Source organism: Clytia hemisphaerica, unplaced genomic scaffold (assembly GCF_902728285.1).
Source record: "Clytia hemisphaerica strain Z4C2 unplaced genomic scaffold, Clytia hemisphaerica genome assembly, whole genome shotgun sequence".
Taxonomy (NCBI): Eukaryota; Metazoa; Cnidaria; class Hydrozoa; order Leptothecata; family Clytiidae; genus Clytia; species Clytia hemisphaerica.
This window is the reverse complement of record NW_027104593.1, coordinates 203,926-221,829: the sequence shown is the minus strand read 5'-3', so window position 1 is coordinate 221,829 and position 17,904 is coordinate 203,926. Positions and strand designations below refer to the sequence as shown.

Here is a 17,904-nt window from a genome sequence, read left to right as displayed (position 1 = left end):
TTGACTCGTTATTTTTTTCTGATTTTTTGCGCAATGATGCAAAATGGCAATGCCTAAAATGTGTCGGAGCCCGATTTTCAAAAAAAAATTTATTTGGGCTAATTTGGGCCAAAAACTGCCTAAAAATAGGGTTTTTTGGACTTTGTGCAAAATCCTGACATTACTTTTTTCTGATTTTTTGTACAAAGATGGAGGGCAAGATTCTCTAAAGAATGGCTGAAGTGGTTTTTCCCGGAAAATTCTTTTTCGCCTTAAAAAACGGATTTTCGTATTTTGGGGAAATTCCCTTTAACCAAATAAGAAAATATAGCTTTTCTCAAAGTTGACTCATTATTTTTTTCTGATTTTTTGCACAATGATGCAAAATGGTTATGCCTAAAATGTGACGGAGCCAGACTTTCGAAAAAAAATATATTTGGGCAAATTTGGGCCAAAAACTGCCTAAAATAGGGTTTTTTGGACTTTGTGCAAAATCCTGTCATTACTTTTTTCTGATTTTTTGTACAAAGATGGAGGGCAAGATTCTCTAAAGAATGGCTGAAGTGGTTTTTCCCGGAAAATTCTTTTTCGCCTTAAAAAACGGATTTTCGTATTTTGGGGAAATTCCCTTTAACCAAATAAGAAAATATAGCTTTTCTCAAAGTTGACTCATTATTTTTTTCTGATTTTTTGCAATGATGCAAAATGGCAATGCCCAAAATGTGACGAAGCCAGATTTTTAAGGAAAATTATTTTGGGCAAATTTGGGCAAAAAACAGCTTAAAAGGTTTTTTGGGCCTGAATGGTTCAAGTGATTTTCGTATTTTGGGAAATTCCTTTTTACCATTTTACATTATTCAACACACAAGCTTTATTTTTCCATTCTGAATTTTTGTACAATTATTGTCACTTTTTTCTTATTTTCATCTGATGTTAATCATTAGGTAGGTCCATTCAGCATGTTGCTTGTTTTCTTTGAAACAGAAAATTTCCCAACCTTCTTCTTTCACGCAGATTTACAGCTGAGAAATATAGTGCACTATAAGGGTTGGGTAAATCACGAGAAAATTCACTGAAAGGGTACTTTTTTAGCCATATTGAACTGCACTGTAAGGGTACGATTTTGAAAAGCTGATTTTGCGCGGCACATACTGCCGTTTCGAAATCGAGTGCCCCCCCCCCCGAGCTTTAACTTAACCTTGATTCAATTTGAAAATACCTTACAATGGAAAACGAGTTTTTTAAAGCTCAAAAGTTAGCCTTGTGATCTAAAAAATGTATTAGGAATGTCCAGGCTTTGAGCTAAGTTAAGCTTCTTATACAAAGAAAACGTGTATAACATAATAAAAACCCATTTTCCTTCAAAAATACAGGAACTGAATTTTCTCTAAACACAAAAGAAAACTTTCCTTTTAACATACGGATGAATAGAAATATTTTGGGAAATTGCCTCTGAACAGGACAAATAGTAAATCACTAAGGGTTAGTGACTCTTACTTATACAAGGTTTATTTTTCTAAACGTAGCAGCCAAGAAAATCTAGCAATGGACGAGGTTCAAATAACAAAAACAAAAGGAGCATTTTTAATGGAAAATCTTTATGGAGCTGTCGTTGATCACAATAATAAAACCACTAGCACAGATATTAATGTTACTTCCAACGATGATAGTAGCAGTCATGATCAGGGTGGAGAAATAATCGATGTTATCAGTGAAACTGAATCTAATTGTACTGAAGAACATTCATTGAATGAAACAGACAAGAAATTAGCTGACTCTTTATTAACAAATGAATTAGACTTATCAACGCTGTCATCTGATGAAGAACAAGAAATATATTTCGAAGTTGTAATGAGAGCAACAAAATACAAAATCAAAGCTCAAAATGATATTCTTGAGCTTCAACCAGACATTGATACAGTGAACGAAAGCGAGCCTGATATTTTGCACGACTTTTGGACTGGTGATGAAAATAGATTACATCCTGGTCACTTTTCTTCCACTAGTGATGATGAAAACATGGATAGTATATTTGACGATTATTTTTAGATTTTTCTAAATTCGTTTTCTGGTAAAGTAATTGTTTGATAATTGACTGGGGAAAGCATACCTAATTAATACAAGCAAGTTTGCTCTTTAAAATAGTCTTTTAATTTCAAGCTTGATATTTTGTTTGTTTGTTTATCATATGTTTCCATTTTGTTAAAATTAGCTCAATATTTTGATAGAAGGGATGAACTTAAAAGGGATATTCAACTATTCTTAGATAATGTTAGAATGGCTCATTTTTAGCAGAAAACTCGCTAACCCTTTCAATAGAAAGTATCAGAGGCAAAAAAGGGTCAGAACTTCAGATGAAAAGGCAACAAATTTACTTGTATCCACCCTGCGAAGCTATTCATATTTCAACAGATTTTTCACGTCTATTTGATTTCAATTGGATGCAATCGCAAGTGAAGCAATGTTGTCATAGCCTGCTCTACATGATCACTGCCTAGCCCTCACATGTATCCCAGTTATATTTGAATAGTACTCTTCTAGTTTGGTTAAGAAAATCTTTTGTTAACTTTTGTTAAATCTTTTTAAAACGTTTTTAAATGTTAATATTTTTACATTGCAGAGACAGGAAATTTTCCATTTATTTTTTGTATTTATTATACATTTTTTTAGTATTTTTGAAAGAAAGGAAAAGGAAAACCAATGTCAATTTATCCCATAAACCATCATGCAATATCTTTACCTACAAAGTTATTGTTTGTTTGGTACCTGTAAGTTTCTGATCTTTAGCTGTCATGGTATGTTTTACTGTATATTAATGTCCATTAATTTTTCATGATTACAGAAGCACATAAAATATCAATAGAGATAGAAATAAACAATCAAAGATGACAGTTCCCGGAGATGATTGGAGGCCACCCAAGGTCACCCTGCAGACTTCAATGGTAATTGTTTATTGATGAAAATCGAGTCAATCGAAATGAGCCTGTGAAATTTTATGCTAACTCTTATATTATGGTTGGTTTTAGGGGAACATCGATGTTGAACTGTATTGGAATCACGCACCAAGGACTTGTAAAAACTTCGCGGAACTTGTAAGTTACAACTCATTGTTTTTCCATGCATTTGTGTTCAAAAGGAATCTATCTTACTATACTAAAAGAATTTCATATTTTGTGTCTGTCACGCTAAAATAGGCCATTTCACAGTCGCAAAGCGAAGAAGGCATTCAGGATCACTGCCTGCTAATGACGACTTATTATTTGTCCAAAGTTTTGAAAAATTTTGAAGATTATTGCGTCTAACCAACGGGAAACTGTTAATGGGGCGCAATCAGTCCTGATTCCCATGATTCATTTCGACTGTGAAATAGTAGACCAGTTGCGATTTCGAAAAATTTTATTTTTTCATTCATGATTGAGAGATAAAATTACAACTTTCTCCCAACACAACCCCCGTTCAAAAAGAGATATGACGTTCAAATCGAAAAAGCCCCTACACTGACTTTCTAAAGAAAACAATTCTGACGTCAATTATTCAAAATATCATGAAGACGGCATGGCACTTTCTACAAAATAGTTCTTAACAATGAGTTTTTAATGTCAACGCAGTGTAGATAAAAACGGAGGTCTTCCGCACGAGAAGTGCATATAAGTCCCGTAATTTGCGATATGCCTATTATGATTGTTTTGAAATCAAAGTATTTATCATTTGTTCTTTTTAAGGCGCGTCAACCTCAAATTCGCAAAAACAAAAGAGCAAGATTCTTTACTCTTCTTTTCAATTCTTATACACTGATAATACAGTTGAGCGCTCTCCAAATTGATGATTTACTATTTGATAAGTTTCCGTTTTCATTTTAAATTGAAATCACGACCTTCAAACTTCCTGAAGAAACTAATTCGAATTCTCCTTAAAGATTTAGAGACCATGCATAAACTGTACCATCTTGATCATTATAAGGGCTTTTGACGAGCAATGTAAACCGGCGTTTGCGACGACGGGAACCGTCTAGTGATATCTACAACAATTAACACTTTGAAACGTTACTATATGATCAAGTTTTTTTGCCAAATATTTACTGTCACAAAATGAAGCTTTAGTTGAGAGATTATAAGCGGGAGTACTGTATATATTTTTTATTTTGTAGGCTCGAAGAGGTTATTATGATCGAACTAAATTTCACCGCGTTATTAGTGTAAGTCGTATCTTTATCTGAATTGAATTTCTCTCTATCTCAATCATTATCTTCAGTGAAGTTTCCTTACTTGGCAATGTCAAGATAAAGACAAAAATATGGGATTGGTATTAAGGACCTTTCTAAGGTACTCTAATAGATATTAATTAATTAATCCAATTAATTTTAATTATACTTGCCCCTAAGTAATTTATGAAATTTGGGATTGATGGATTGAAAATTAATATTCTGTTTCAGGGCTTCATGATACAAACAGGTGATCCAAGTGGAACCGGGAAAGGAGGATCTTCAATTTATGGGTATGGATTCACTAGTCTGTGAATGCTAAAAACTCCTTCGAGACTCCTCGAGAGATTTGATACTAAAGTCTGTCTCGAAATAATTTGCAGCTGGAGAAAAAAATGGCTGTAACTTTTGATAGAATTCGAATCAAGCGGTGGTTTTGTGCTCGTTAAAAAGATATTCGTGAGTGGAATATTATCAAGTAAAAAAATTGAGAAAAAAAAGGAAAATGAAAATGAAAAATGAAGAAGAAAAAAATCAACTTCTTGTAGAAATGTGGTATAATTGTCATTTTCACAGGAGTGATTCTTCAATCTTAGATCATTATCACTGTCAAAAAATTTTTCAAAAATATTCATTCAATCAAAAGATATCAAACAAAATTTATTGCTGGTTGACTCTATAAAGTAGTAAAAAACGACAAAAAAACGAAAAAACCTATCAACCAGCAATAAACTTTGTTTGATATCTTTTGATTAAATGAATATTTTTGAAAAATTTTTTCACAGTGATGATGATCTAAGATTGAAGAGTCACTCCTGTGAAAATGATAACTATACCACATTTCTACAAGGAGTTGATTTTTTTCTTCTTCATTTTTCACTTTCATTTTCCTTTTTTTTCTCAATTTTTTTACTTGATAATATTCCACTCACGAATATCTTTTTAACGAGCACAAAACCGCAACTTGATTCGAATTCTATCAAAAGTTACAGCCATTTTTTTCTCCAGCTGCAAATTATTTCGAGACAGACTTTATATACAGTGTCCTGTCTGAATACTATATTTCCACTTTACATAACGTGTTATTTATAACTTTAAGTTCATAATACTTCCTTTAAGTATCTACTACCATTTGTTTATACAGCATTTTTAAACGAAAGAAAAAGCAACGTTATTCCCTTTCGGTGCCGCGGTAGCGCAAATTTTGGAACTTCTTTTATTTATCCTGTTTTGTCAGCAAAGAGATGCGCCTCCTTTCTATTTAATCATATACCTTATCGGGGGAAATTTCGTCAGGGAAAATGTTCGTCACTTGGCCAATATTTCGTCACTTTTCCCCGATGAAGTTTTCCCCGATAAGGTAAATAAGAAGCTGATTATTTTCATGATCACAATGGTTTCCATCGCATATTTCTCAAAAGGATGAAAACAAAAGTATCATAAGAACATTTGTGTTATTCTTCCTTTCAGACCGATGTTTGAGGATGAGATCCACCCTGATTTGAAACACACTGGAGCTGGCATTTTATCCATGGCCAACAGGTTCGTCACTCTCCCTCTATATTATGAAATGTTTTGAGAGACGTGTCTTCATTTTCGCTGACTCTCCTTCGTATTTGTTGCACCGAGATGATGGACTTTCAAAGCGAACTAATGTTTAATGTTTTGAATGGCTCATTGAGATCTCTATCTCTATTTTATAATACGCTTAAATCTGAACTCTCCCATTCTCGCATGAAGCCTTTTCTCTAGCGATTCTGAGGCACACTGTAATTCTTTTTAGCGCCTTTTCTGTATTGATCTTTCAATTGGTCAATTTACAGCCTTAAAATGAAAACCGTAAAAACTTGATGTATTCTTTTTCCTTTTTGTAATCCTCTTTTCTGACCATTTTAAGAGCGTTTTGAATCTAATTACTCATTATCTTTTTTATTTTTATATATCAAATTTTCGAAGCTATTTAAAGTCTTTCAAAGTCACCCTCGAATGTCTGCGCCTGATATGACTAGCCACGATGGTTAAATTACTCCAAGCATAAGAATAGTTTTACAAGATACTCTTAAATGTGGTAGATTTTAGCAATGAAAGATCTTCTTTCCTTACTATTACATTGAAAAAATGGCAGTTTCGATTCGATTTGCTCTCAAAATAACTCCTTTTATTACCTTTCTAGCAAAATCAGCTCATGGTGAAAGTAGCAAAAAATTTTCTTGAAACATATTAAAATTATCTTATGCATTTTTTTTTCCTTGGAAAATACAAGAGATTATTTTGTTCGATTTTCCTTGAAAAATACATGAATTTGCTTCAGGTTGTTTCCATTACCAAATACATGTCGGGAAAAATCAAAATATAATAGCCGCATTCTTTTTCACCGTCCAACACATTACCAAATACAAGAAATGTCTTTTATCTAATTTTCCTTGGGAAATACAAGACATTTTCTCTACGTGATTTTCCTTGGAAAATACAATAAAAGGTTTTAATCATTATGTTCCATTCAATATACAAGAAAATATTGTTGTTCATTTTCTTTGAAAAATACAAGAAATCTTTTACGTATTTCTTCAGCGAGCAAAGCGAGCTTAATTATTATGGTAAAGAGTCGTCTCGGGCGATGCTGGGACGGCTAGTAATTTTGTAAAACAAATGACAACCATTCATTTGGATTGCACTTTTTCCGTATTCTCCGTTTAAGTGGACCAAATTCGAACGGAAGTCAATATTTTATCACACTTGCTCCTTGTCAATGGTTGGACGGTAAGAAATCTTCTCTTTTGTACTTTCTTTTTCTTTGTACTTTGAAGAATTGGGAACCCTCTTATAAATGACGTTAGTGCTTGGAGAGAGGATCGAGGCTACGTCATAGGATTTCTGGTTTTGTGCATGTGGGAAACATTTGTGTCTTGCTTAGTAAAGTCGTTCTTTGATGCAGCCATCCTTGACATGCGTTTGAATCTTCCATCGTCAATCTTCAGCGGAGACAAAGGCTATAACTTTTGATAGAATTCGAATTAGATAGCGGTCTTGTGCTTGTTGAAAAGATAAACAGGAGTGGGATATTATGATGAAGAAAAAACTCAACAAAGATCGGAAAGTGAAGATTGAAAATGAAGAAGAAGAAAATCAATAAACTTTTTGCCTGAATGATGAATTAGATAGAATACGAAATATAGCATATTTTACTTGAGATCACTTCATCTGTTACTTCAAGATTTTTGATGTCAGAATGAATCTTTTCGGACTTTCTTTTGTTTTGTGGTTCTGTGATCTTTGAACATTATTAATGTGAAAGAATTATTCTATCGAAAGATATAGTCGAAAGTTTATAACTGATTATCATAAAAACAATTAAAAACATCAAAAAACTTTTTTTTGAAGTCGACCAGGGCAAAGTTTTAAGCTGTATTATTTGACTACTGAATGAATACTTTTTGATTTTTTTTTTCGCATTCATGACATTCTAAGATTAAAGAATTTCTGATATAAAAATGGGGATCTTAGCATTATTCTACAATAAGTTGATTTTCTTATTCTTCATTTTTCATCATCGTTTTCCCATCTTTAATTTATTTTCTTTTTTTAATAACATTCCACTTCGGGTTACCTTTTCAACAAGCACAAAACCGCAATCTTATTCGAATTCTATCAAAAGTTATAGCCTTTTTTGTCTCCGCTGCAAATTATGTCGAGACAGACTTTAATCTCAGAGTTTATCTACCAAGGTTACCCCCTAAAAATAACTTTTCTTAAAAACCTCTCTTAATATCAAAGTCAAAAACTGTTCTAATCACGTTTGTAATTGTAGTTCGCGCTGCCAGTGCTTCTTCGCATAACATAAAGATCTGTATAGTAAGGCGGTGCTCGAGTTTTCTTTATTTTTCTCTCATCGTGTAACTTCAGGTAAGCACACGATTTTCGGACGAGTGAACAGCGGAATGAAGGTGGTCAAGAAAATCGGTGACGTGCAAACGGACCAAACCACCGATAAGTGAGTTGTTTATTCGAAACATCCAGAGTGAAGAGAATGTATTGAGCAGAACTTTAGAAAAATTACTTTAATGAATTGATTACATTTTGTGTGGATTGATTTTGGTGATTTTTGAAAAAAAATTCGTCCTCACGAAATATTTAAAATCCGAATTTAGAAAAATGAAAGCAATTGGGTCAAAAAACGGTTTCGCGAAAAAAAAATTATTCCCCTTAATGTGAGATTTGAGAAAATTTTCGAAAAATTTCAAATTCTTCCTGGTTTATTTTCTCTACTTATACATTTTATATATGGAACTTACAACTACTAACAAATCAATTTGATTAACATAATCCAACATTGAATATATGATGATTTAAAGCGAAATACAGTATTCAAATAGTTAAATCGATCGTCAAGTTATTCTGATCTCGCGAGGTATTAACTAATATTTCATTTTTCTTCTTTTTCAGGCCATTACAAGATATTTATATCATCGAGGCTTCTTGTGCTCGCTCAGAGACTTGAAGAGATCTCTGTCAACCTACCATGGACGACAATAAGAAATCATCCCGGTTAAATTAATTTATTTTCAAGCTCACAACAGCAACGCTTCAGGAAAGAGAATTCTGTTTGCTGAATTGAAGAGGGAATAAAATTGAATGATGGAGGAGCTGGTTTAACCTTTTACAAACATTGTTACAGTGAAAAACATTCATTTGTCTTTTATAGCGTTTGGATGATAATAGCATAGTGATAATGCCCGGCCATGTGCCTTTGGTATCTTCAGTCCTCTTGTTAAGCTGTTGTTAATTTGTTTTCTTATAGGGGTGGGAAAATTTCCGAAATGATTGAAAAAATTGTTTAAAATATAAAAGTCTATTATAACTTCACTTGCTAGGTTTGAAATAAATACAAGCAAACTAAATTCTTTTATGAGTCAATAATGTACTTAATATCTGATGTAATGAACTGCTCCATTAAAAATCCATGGGGGTGGACGAACCTTTTCAAGAAATTCTTGAAAATGTGTGGAAACTCCTGGAAAATGGCAAAATTTGCAAAAAAATCCCTGTAAAAACTGTTTTCATATATTAAACGTGACGATGAACGAACTAAAATCAGTATTTTACCTCAAATTTTTATCAGATTACCCCCTGGAAATGTTCGCCCACTCCCTTTTATGGATCTATAAAATGGAAGTGACCATTTAAACAGGTTTTTTCTAGGATTTTTCAATATTTTGATTTTTTGGATTAGCTGGAATTTTTAAACACAAAGAAAACACATGCTACAATAATACAAATAACTTTCTCTTTCATTCTAATCTTTCAATCTTTATTTCCCATTAAATTAGCCATCAAATATAAGTCAGATTCATCTCTAGTTTTGAATTGACAAGGATTCTAGTTTTAAAGATATTACGAATTTCAGATTACACTCTCCCTACACAAGCAAATTAAAAAAAGTTGGAAAAATTTTATTTGGAGCAGTCAGTGAATAAAATGGATAAAATGAAAATGAACATAGTAGTAAACCTATAATCCAAGCAAACATCACCACAAAAAGTTGCGAGATGCCCGTCGTGCGAAGTTCATAAGTATTTGATATGCTACTTTACCATTTTGACAATCATCATTTGCAGTGAACAGCTTTCCGTCTTTTACGGTCAACAGCTTTTCGTCGTTAGCGGTCAACAGCTTTCCGTCGTTCACGGTCAACAGCTTTTCGTCGTTCACGGTCAACAGCTTTCCGTCGTTCGCAGTCAACAGCTTTCCGTCGTTCACGGTCAACAGCTTTTCGTCGTTCACGGTCAACAGCTTTCCGTCGTTCGCAGTCAACAGCTTTCCGTCGTTCACGGTCAACAGCTTTCCGTCGTTCGCAGTGAACAGCTTTCCGTCGTTCGCAGTGAACAGCTTTCCGTCGTTCACGGTCAACAGCTTTCCGTCGTTCACGGTCAACAGCTCTCCATCGTTCGCGGTCAACAGCTTTCCATCGTTTACGGTTAAGAGATCATTTCTTTTGATTGGGTTTCCATTGTTAAGAGTCAAGATGGCGGAAACAATGAAAATAGCAGCCTTCATGCTGAGAAATTAAAGCATATATAAAGTGTTACAATTTAAGTGTAATTATTTGTCACTTTTAAAATAGTAGGGGGGTTTAGGACCCCTGACATCTTTTACGCGACGCAATCAAACCTGGTCCATTTCAATAAATGAAGTATTTAAAGAGTTTTAGGGACAAGGGGTTTTTGTTAAGGGTTAAGCAAATTTTTCATTACTTAAAACTGACGTCATAGGAAGACTCCTTAACCCCTAAGATTTAACGAAGTTTCAAACTCATTGAAATATATCCTTTATTTACTATAAATTTCCAGAGCTTGCGATTGGTATAAGTGGTTTTGGGTTTTACTTTTATTGACTTTGAAAATTCGTCATAAAAGATTTTCTAAGGCCTTAGCAAAAAAAAGCCTCGTAAAAAACTCTAAAACTTCATTCTTTGAAATGGACTAGGTTTGTTCGCGTCGCATATAAGATATCCAAAGAGCTCACCCCCTACTAAAACAGAATAGTCAAGTCAGCGAGTAGAATCAAGCCTTTCGTTACAATCCTAGATTTGCAGATTTCTTTAGCTCATGACATTTAAAACATTTAGAATTAAATAAGCTACCAACCTTGGTTTGTTTATTTCCTAAATATTTTTGCCTTCTTTGAAAAAATTTTCAATATGGTAAAATTGATCACCACCTCTTTATTTATAAGATTATGATAACAATAGGTAGGAGATATAATCTACATAAGATACCCGACATGTATGCCATATCAGTGAAAAGACTGGACACAAACCTTTGATAGTATGTCCATTCAACGTCCATTAATGTCAAACTATAAAGATAACGCATGTATGTTGAGACGCAACATTGTATGCTTTTTAGAGAAACCAACCAATCTGGTTGCAACACCAAAATTAAAAAATGTTATCAAAAAGATTTTCAATTTTAAAATTGATAAATATTGAAGTAAAGACATTTTTCTAAATGATATACCGACGATTGCTAATTTCTTTGACATTTCACGGTAAAATTCATGAAGATTTTGTGAATACTTTAAAACCCTACCTTTTTCGAAAATTTAGCCTCTTTTGAGGAAAATATCCAAAGTTTTGTCGTGTTTTACAACTCGTCCCTGAGCATAGATCTAAATGAGATATTGTGATTATTTGACAGCGGAGATCTTCTGTTTATAATCAAATTCATAACTTATTTCAATAACTAGGGCCCATCCATTCACTATAAGTGTGCCCGCTTTTTGTTAAGTCAAGGTGTTGAGAACGTTTCCGTATGGTAGCAAAAAAGATTTTCCACTTAAAGACACCCCCTTCTCACAGACCCGGTAGGATTTTTTCAATCAGTGGGGAGGAAGATAACGGACTGAATCTCGATGGAAATTGATATTCCCATATTTTTTAAGACTGGGGATTTTGATTCTTTTGTTTTCATGTCCGAAAATTCAGTGGGGATAAGAAACCGGGGACGATATTTTGGCCAATTTTTTCCAGTGGGAAGGGTTCCCAGTGGGTCTGTGAGAAAGGGATGTTTAAAGTGAATGGACTCTATTTCATTTTATTCAGGGGGTTTTGTTAATTTTGATCTTACAAGAAAAAATCACTCAGTTAGAAGCATTGAATGCTAGATTTGACAAAGGCAGATTTGTGTAAAATTGTTGAATTTGAAAAAATATACATATTCTGCAGTGGCTCTTTTTTGACTTTTTTCCATTCCTGTAACTCAGATACATATCATAGAACTTTACACGTGTTCGCACGTGCTTTTTCGTCCTATCACTGGTCAGAACCTTATGTGCAGACAAATGTCTTTACTGGAAGATAGTATTCTTTCCATAATACTCAGCACACAATTTATTGAAATCATGTGGCGTATTGTACCTTTTTATCAGCTAAAAATCACGCAAATATTTATTTATATCAATAATTATTTTTTGTCCGGACTTTATCAATCTCGTTCTCTAGTGGTTTATCGACTTTTCGATGCAAACTGATAGCACCGCATAATATATTCTGACGTTCACCAGTTACGTAAATAAGGCTTGGGATCACCCCCTGGATAAACGGGAAAAAAAGTTTAGTATCTATTTTCCGAAAATTACCAAAATTGGTTCTTCGCCCGGACTGTTGTTTATCTAAAAGAACTTTGAAGCACGCCAACCGGTTCAGGTGACTTTCACATCCCCCCCTGACCATCTAAAATGTCTTTTAAAATTTGCGTAACTTAGAAACATAGTATACAAATTTACTATATCCACATGGGTTTTTTGGTTATTTTGAAAGAAAAACTGCATGAATCTAAATATACATGCTATAGATTTAGTCTGAACAAATTTCAGTAATTTCAATTTTGTAATGGTCGGAAATATTATTTTCAAGGTTGGGAATATCATTTGATGGTCAGAAATATCATTGAAGGTCGAAAAAATATCTAAAACTTTAACCCTATTATTATCAGGCTTTTTTGGATTTTGTATTCTCAAGGGGGGGGGGGGTGTTTTCCACCAGCCTTGCATAACTTTTGATCTAAAAAAGGTATGGACTTAAAATTGGCACAAATGTTCTCTACCATAAAAGGAGTTCATAGAAAAAAATTTGGGTTGATGACGTCATCATGAAGGTGATGACGTCATCACAAAGTTTCACAATTACCACTGACCAATGAAAAAGAACTATTCAATAAAATAGCAATTAAAGTTGAACGAATAGAGATTTTTCAATTCTGTTTTAAATTTCTAAAAGCCAAAAAGAATATCTTTAACATAGTTGCCGGTTTTTAACATACTAATAAAATCGAGGTTTAAAATCTATGCAGAAAATGAGTAAATTTTTTCAAAAAACAATGACGTCATTTTTGATGACATCAGCAGTTTTGGAAAATTTTAAAAATATTTTTTAAAATTCATTATTGATACCTAAAACCTGTCAAAATTTGAAGTCAGTTGGATACCTAGATCAAAAGTTATGCTAAATTTAAGATTTTGGGATTTTACAGGGTTTTGGCTGGATTTTATGATATGCCTGCACAAAAAAGTCATAAAACCTGATGGTTGGTGTATAATTGTAAAATTTGGTATACATGCTGCTAATAGGATTATATTAAAAGTCAAAAACTTTCAGAGTGTTAAATTTTTTTTTCAGTGAGCTATTAGCAAAAGAGTGCCATCCTGGTGGAAAACACCCCCCCCCCCGGATAAAAATAGGGTTAAATTTTAAAAAATCGTATGAAAATTGACGGTCGTAAATATCCCGATCCTATGCTTTGTCAGCAAATTATAAAAATCATATCAACAAACATGGGATGATGCGAACTCGATACTTCACTTTTGTTTCCATAAAAATTAAAGCTTCAGTTATAAAATCAGCCTGTAACAAGCTATTCTTCACTGACTGAACAGATAATGCAAAGTTCAAAAAATAAAAAACGCCCGTGCGCTGGCTGGTATAGGCTATTGTAAAATTGGCTCCAGTGACTAAATTTTTTTAGGAATTGAAAAGTTACAGAATGGGCTCTGCTTCCAGAAAAAAATATGATCCGGACAACGTATCTCAACCCCGGACAAGCATCAGTTGACCCTTGGACAATCAAAATCACCCCTAATAAGAGCAAGTTTGCCCCTAAAACACGGCAAATTTTGCAGTTTTCCCCCTGGACAAAATATCCAATACATCCTCAACCCTCCCCCCCCCCATGTACAAAAACTTTCTGGAAGAGCGTAATTTTGTAAAATGTTCGCTTTTTCCAACAAATTATACTCGAAGTGAATACTACCGAGTCGTATACTAAATACATTTCCATTTCAGTTCTATACAAGGATTTTATGTTGTTCTTGCTTTCCTCTTTCTTGACAGAAAAATAAAAGTCATGTCTTTGCAAAAGTTCTCTACCCTTATTTATGTGCGTCGTCCTTTCCTTCCTAAGTAAGTCACAGACTTTCGTTAAGCCCATATAATTTCCTTGACTCCAGGCTTCTAAAAAAAGACTCAATCCAGCCTTTAGGCGAAAAATTTGTAAACACTTTACTGATTATAATTGATTCACGCTGCAGAAAAAATATTAATCAAAGAAACGTCTTTAATTAGTAAAGTAGGTACAGGAATTAATCATTAATTATTAACGGATTAGTTAAAAAGGGACCCATTACTTAACATTTATAGCTTTAACCATGCTAAACATGAAATCGATAATCCTTAGCATTTTTGTTTTTCACCTCCCCCCGTGCTCGTACAACTTTTTTTAATTTTTTCAGTTTCTGTCTTTTAGTTTTAATTATTCTCACGATGTGGGATTTGCTGCAGCTAGTTCAAGGTCGCTTGAATTCATCACTATTGCCGTTAGGGGATTTGGTTTGATTTTAAGCAAGGTTTTGATGACGTCGATTCCGTAAGCGCTTCAATGCATTGACTTTAGAGATTTAAGGTCCTTTAGTACATCTTTGTGAACTTGAGCTTAGTCCTTTTTCAATCGTGTAACTTTAGGTAATTTGTTTAAAGTTAAATTTTCATTACTTTTAGTCAAACTTATGCACGTAAAAATGTAGCACTTTCAAAATGACTAGGTATGTTTATGAGTAATGAGTTTGTATTTTTGACTTCAGTATTATTGGACTTAAAAGATAAAACAATCAGATTTTGATGCTGATAAGAGGATGTACAAAGTTGGTATGTCTTATTTTAATATTTTTTATTAACATTATGAGCTCATTGAACGTTATTTGGACGTTCTTTGAACGTCAATTGGGAGCCCTTGGCAATTCTTATGACATAATGATTATGCAAAAAAGTAAAGTATTTGTTTGATCGAAAATAACTGTTAAAGATTTATTTTAGTTGCTTTTTAAGTAAAGAATTTTAAACAGAGCTCCTAATATGTGGCTATTTGCGTCAGAAACTTGTGTCTTTGAGAGCTTGGTGCCAATAGTGAAGTTTTTAAATTATTCTTTACGTAAATTTTCTTTATTGATGTTTAACAGCAGCTGAGGATGATTGATTACGGATATTGTTTGAATTAAGAGTATAAGTAATCAATTAAGCAGTTTAAATTTGGCTTTAGGATACTAGTGGTCTATATAATGAGAAAAAGGCTATTAGGCCATATTAATCATAACATTTTCTTCAAGTGAACGTGGTCAATGTTAGAGAGGCTAAAGAGAATGTGTATAGTTGGTCCTATTTAATGATTTTTACTTTGAAGTAGCTGGATATTTTAGGAAGCTTAAATACAGTTATCTCAATTCACTGTCTTCATACCAGCAAGTATAATATTGACAGTGTGGCAGTTAAATTACCAAGCAGTACTGATAGCGTCTAGAAACGAACCAAATTTTTCATCGTGGAAGTATTACGGAGTTTTTTCTTAACTTGTTTACTTTACCATTTAGTATCATACCATCAATCATATTCACAAACATCTTCAGTTAGAAAATCAATCTGTGGGATGGCCTGACAAAAGACCTTTTAAATGTTTTCTTTTATAAGAAACAAGCAATATGCTTACGTATATCATGAATAGATTGACAGTCTAGAAGATAACATTTTCGAAAAGGCCTTCAGCGAACTACCAGGGGGGGCAACTCCAAATAAAACATTTTTGGGCGAAAGTAGGCGTCAAAGGCGCTTTAGATTGGGGATTTTGGCGTCAAAAAGCGCTAAAATTTACTTTCCAAGGATTGCTCCTGCCACCATCCTATTGGGACCAGCTAAGTGAACTTTCTAGATTTTCTTTTAAAAAAATATGAAAGTAGCGGTATTGATGGTTTTGACAAAGACAAAAACAAAAGAACGTCTGACAATCTACAAGGTTACAAATAAGTGCTAAATACAAACAAAGCTTGATTGAGAAATTTCGAACTCATCTTTCGTAAACTTTCGTAAAATCTTTTTACCACTGGGTGACCTATACATGGGATGATGGTGACCTTAGCTTGGTGTATAGATGATTATAACATCATTAAAAATTCTTTGAGTTTCAGACAATTTGTGGTTCATGGTGGCCAGTGGAAAGTAGACCCCTGTCTCAAATAAATTGGTGTGACAATTTATAGCAAGTGTGTCAAGACATCAGCTTACCAATAAGAAATACGGTGTTGCTTTTTCAGGGTTTGGATTTCCAGCTAATTCATCTATAATTTAAGTTTATGTTAATTTATGTATGAAGAAAATTTTGCATTCTGCGCTACTTTTGCTCTTTTTCACTGCAGTAACCACCTCAATCTTTTCATATACAGGCGATGACGGTTGTGAAGATGCAGGGGAAACCTTGATAAAACACCCCTGTCTCAGAACCACGGTGGAACTTTTTCCCTCAATGGGCATAGAATGCACCCCCCCCCTCTGAGCTTAGGGGGGGCTAAACCAATTTTGCTTGATTGGGGGCTGTATGTTTCAAAAAATACTGGGGGCTAGCTTGTTAGGGGGCTGACTGTTGTGTAATAGAACTGGGGGCAGAACTGATAGGTTGAAGATATTTTAAACTATGTTAAAAATCTATGCTGTGAGGAAGGTTTTATCCCTCTTGAAAAAAACTTTCCCTGCGGCGCAATAAATTTATCGAGAATTTGCATGCTAAATTTCTTTGATAGTTTGCTTTGTGAAGGTGGGGGTTATGCTTCTAGAATCAAGCCGGGGGCTAGTTTCCTTAGCCCCCCCCCTGAAAAATGCTGGGGGCTGGACCCCTCTGCACACTAGGCTGGGGGTTGAAAATTCTATTCAATTGGGAAAGATAATTTGCTCCGAGCTCAAAAATTCCAGTGGAGATAGTATTGGTATATTTTCCATTGTACTTAAATTTCGGATAGGCATAATAGGCCTAATTAAACTTTAAGAGCTACCAGATCTGTGGCACATGGTATGTAAAAGCTTCCCCACTATTTTACAAAATACATTATTTTTCATTTCATCGGAATTCGTTTTCCAACTCTCATTGTAAGCGCTGTTTAAAAAATTCTTAACAAATGAGTCATCTCGTTGCCTTGAAGCGTAATAATATTGAATCTCTAATTGGTTACTTTAAATTGATGAATTAAATGCCAAGAATCTGATGGGAAAATGGTTAATTCACATATCAGCTTACCTAATCTGATAGTGACATGATGAGAAAAATGATTTGAGTCTTTCTAGTTTAAATCAAAGCAAATCAGAGGAGCAAAGCTGGGGGCTGCATGGAAAGCCACTCCCTTGCTAATTTCAACTAACTTCTACCTCACAGCCCTCCCATGGACCTTCCATCCAGCATTTTACATTTGCTGTAAGAATATAACTTCGAATGGAGAGGATTTAATCTCTATCTTAAATTTGATCATAGACATCTGGGATAAAAGCTGGCGCAACCTCATACCATATGTGAAGATGTATGGATATAAAAAGACAAATTGGTTCAGGCGCGCAGCCTTTCCCTTCCGAATACACAATTTTCAAAAACCAACAGAAATAGCCATCTAAAACAATATGTATTTCCACTTAACCTTTGATTATTTCCTTCATTAGAGCTGCTTTGGTAATGGACTCTTAAATATGGCCTCCTGTGAAGGCTGTAACTGAGACTTCTAAAAAGAAATGTTAGTCGGGACATAAATAGCTTGTCAACAATAGTAAGAGGAAATACTAATGATAGGTCATAACATCAACTTCAAGTCGAACGATCTCAAATCTTAAAAGTTTTATTTTTGTTATACTCTAGTTTTTGGTGGTG

At 33.9% G+C, this 17,904-nt stretch overlaps 1 protein-coding gene and 1 long non-coding RNA gene across 2 annotated transcripts; one reads left to right on the top strand and one right to left on the bottom strand.

The window, feature by feature from the left end:
• The first annotated feature begins 2,825 nt into the window (after positions 1-2,825).
• Positions 2,826-9,477, top strand: LOC136823738 (peptidyl-prolyl cis-trans isomerase-like 1). The gene is made up of 8 exons (XM_067079907.1): positions 2,826-2,921; positions 3,006-3,071; positions 4,127-4,174; positions 4,412-4,473; positions 5,651-5,722; positions 6,879-6,940; positions 8,084-8,171; positions 8,624-9,477. Exons 1-8 carry the CDS (start codon positions 2,865-2,867, stop codon positions 8,676-8,678), a joined length of 510 nt encoding a protein of 169 aa, XP_066936008.1. The 5' UTR covers positions 2,826-2,864; the 3' UTR covers positions 8,679-9,477.
• On the bottom strand, positions 9,433-10,959 carry LOC136823739 (uncharacterized). The gene is made up of 2 exons (XR_010849065.1): positions 10,825-10,959; positions 9,433-10,235 (listed from the first exon to the last, which is right to left on the bottom strand). It is a non-coding gene; the product is annotated as an uncharacterized lncRNA (long non-coding RNA).
• Positions 10,960-17,904: the final 6,945 nt, after the last annotated feature.

Excerpts from the sequence above, each read along its gene's own strand:
- LOC136823738 (XM_067079907.1), top strand. The coding sequence starts at position 2,865 with ATGACAGTTCCCGGAGATGATTGGAGGCCACCCAAGGTCACCCTGCAG. Across the intron at positions 4,175-4,411 it reads AATTTCACCGCGTTATTAGT|GGCTTCATGATACAAACAGG; the intron begins GTAAGTCGTATC and ends ATTCTGTTTCAG. Across the intron at positions 6,941-8,083 it reads TCCTTGTCAATGGTTGGACG|GTAAGCACACGATTTTCGGA; the intron begins GTAAGAAATCTT and ends GTGTAACTTCAG.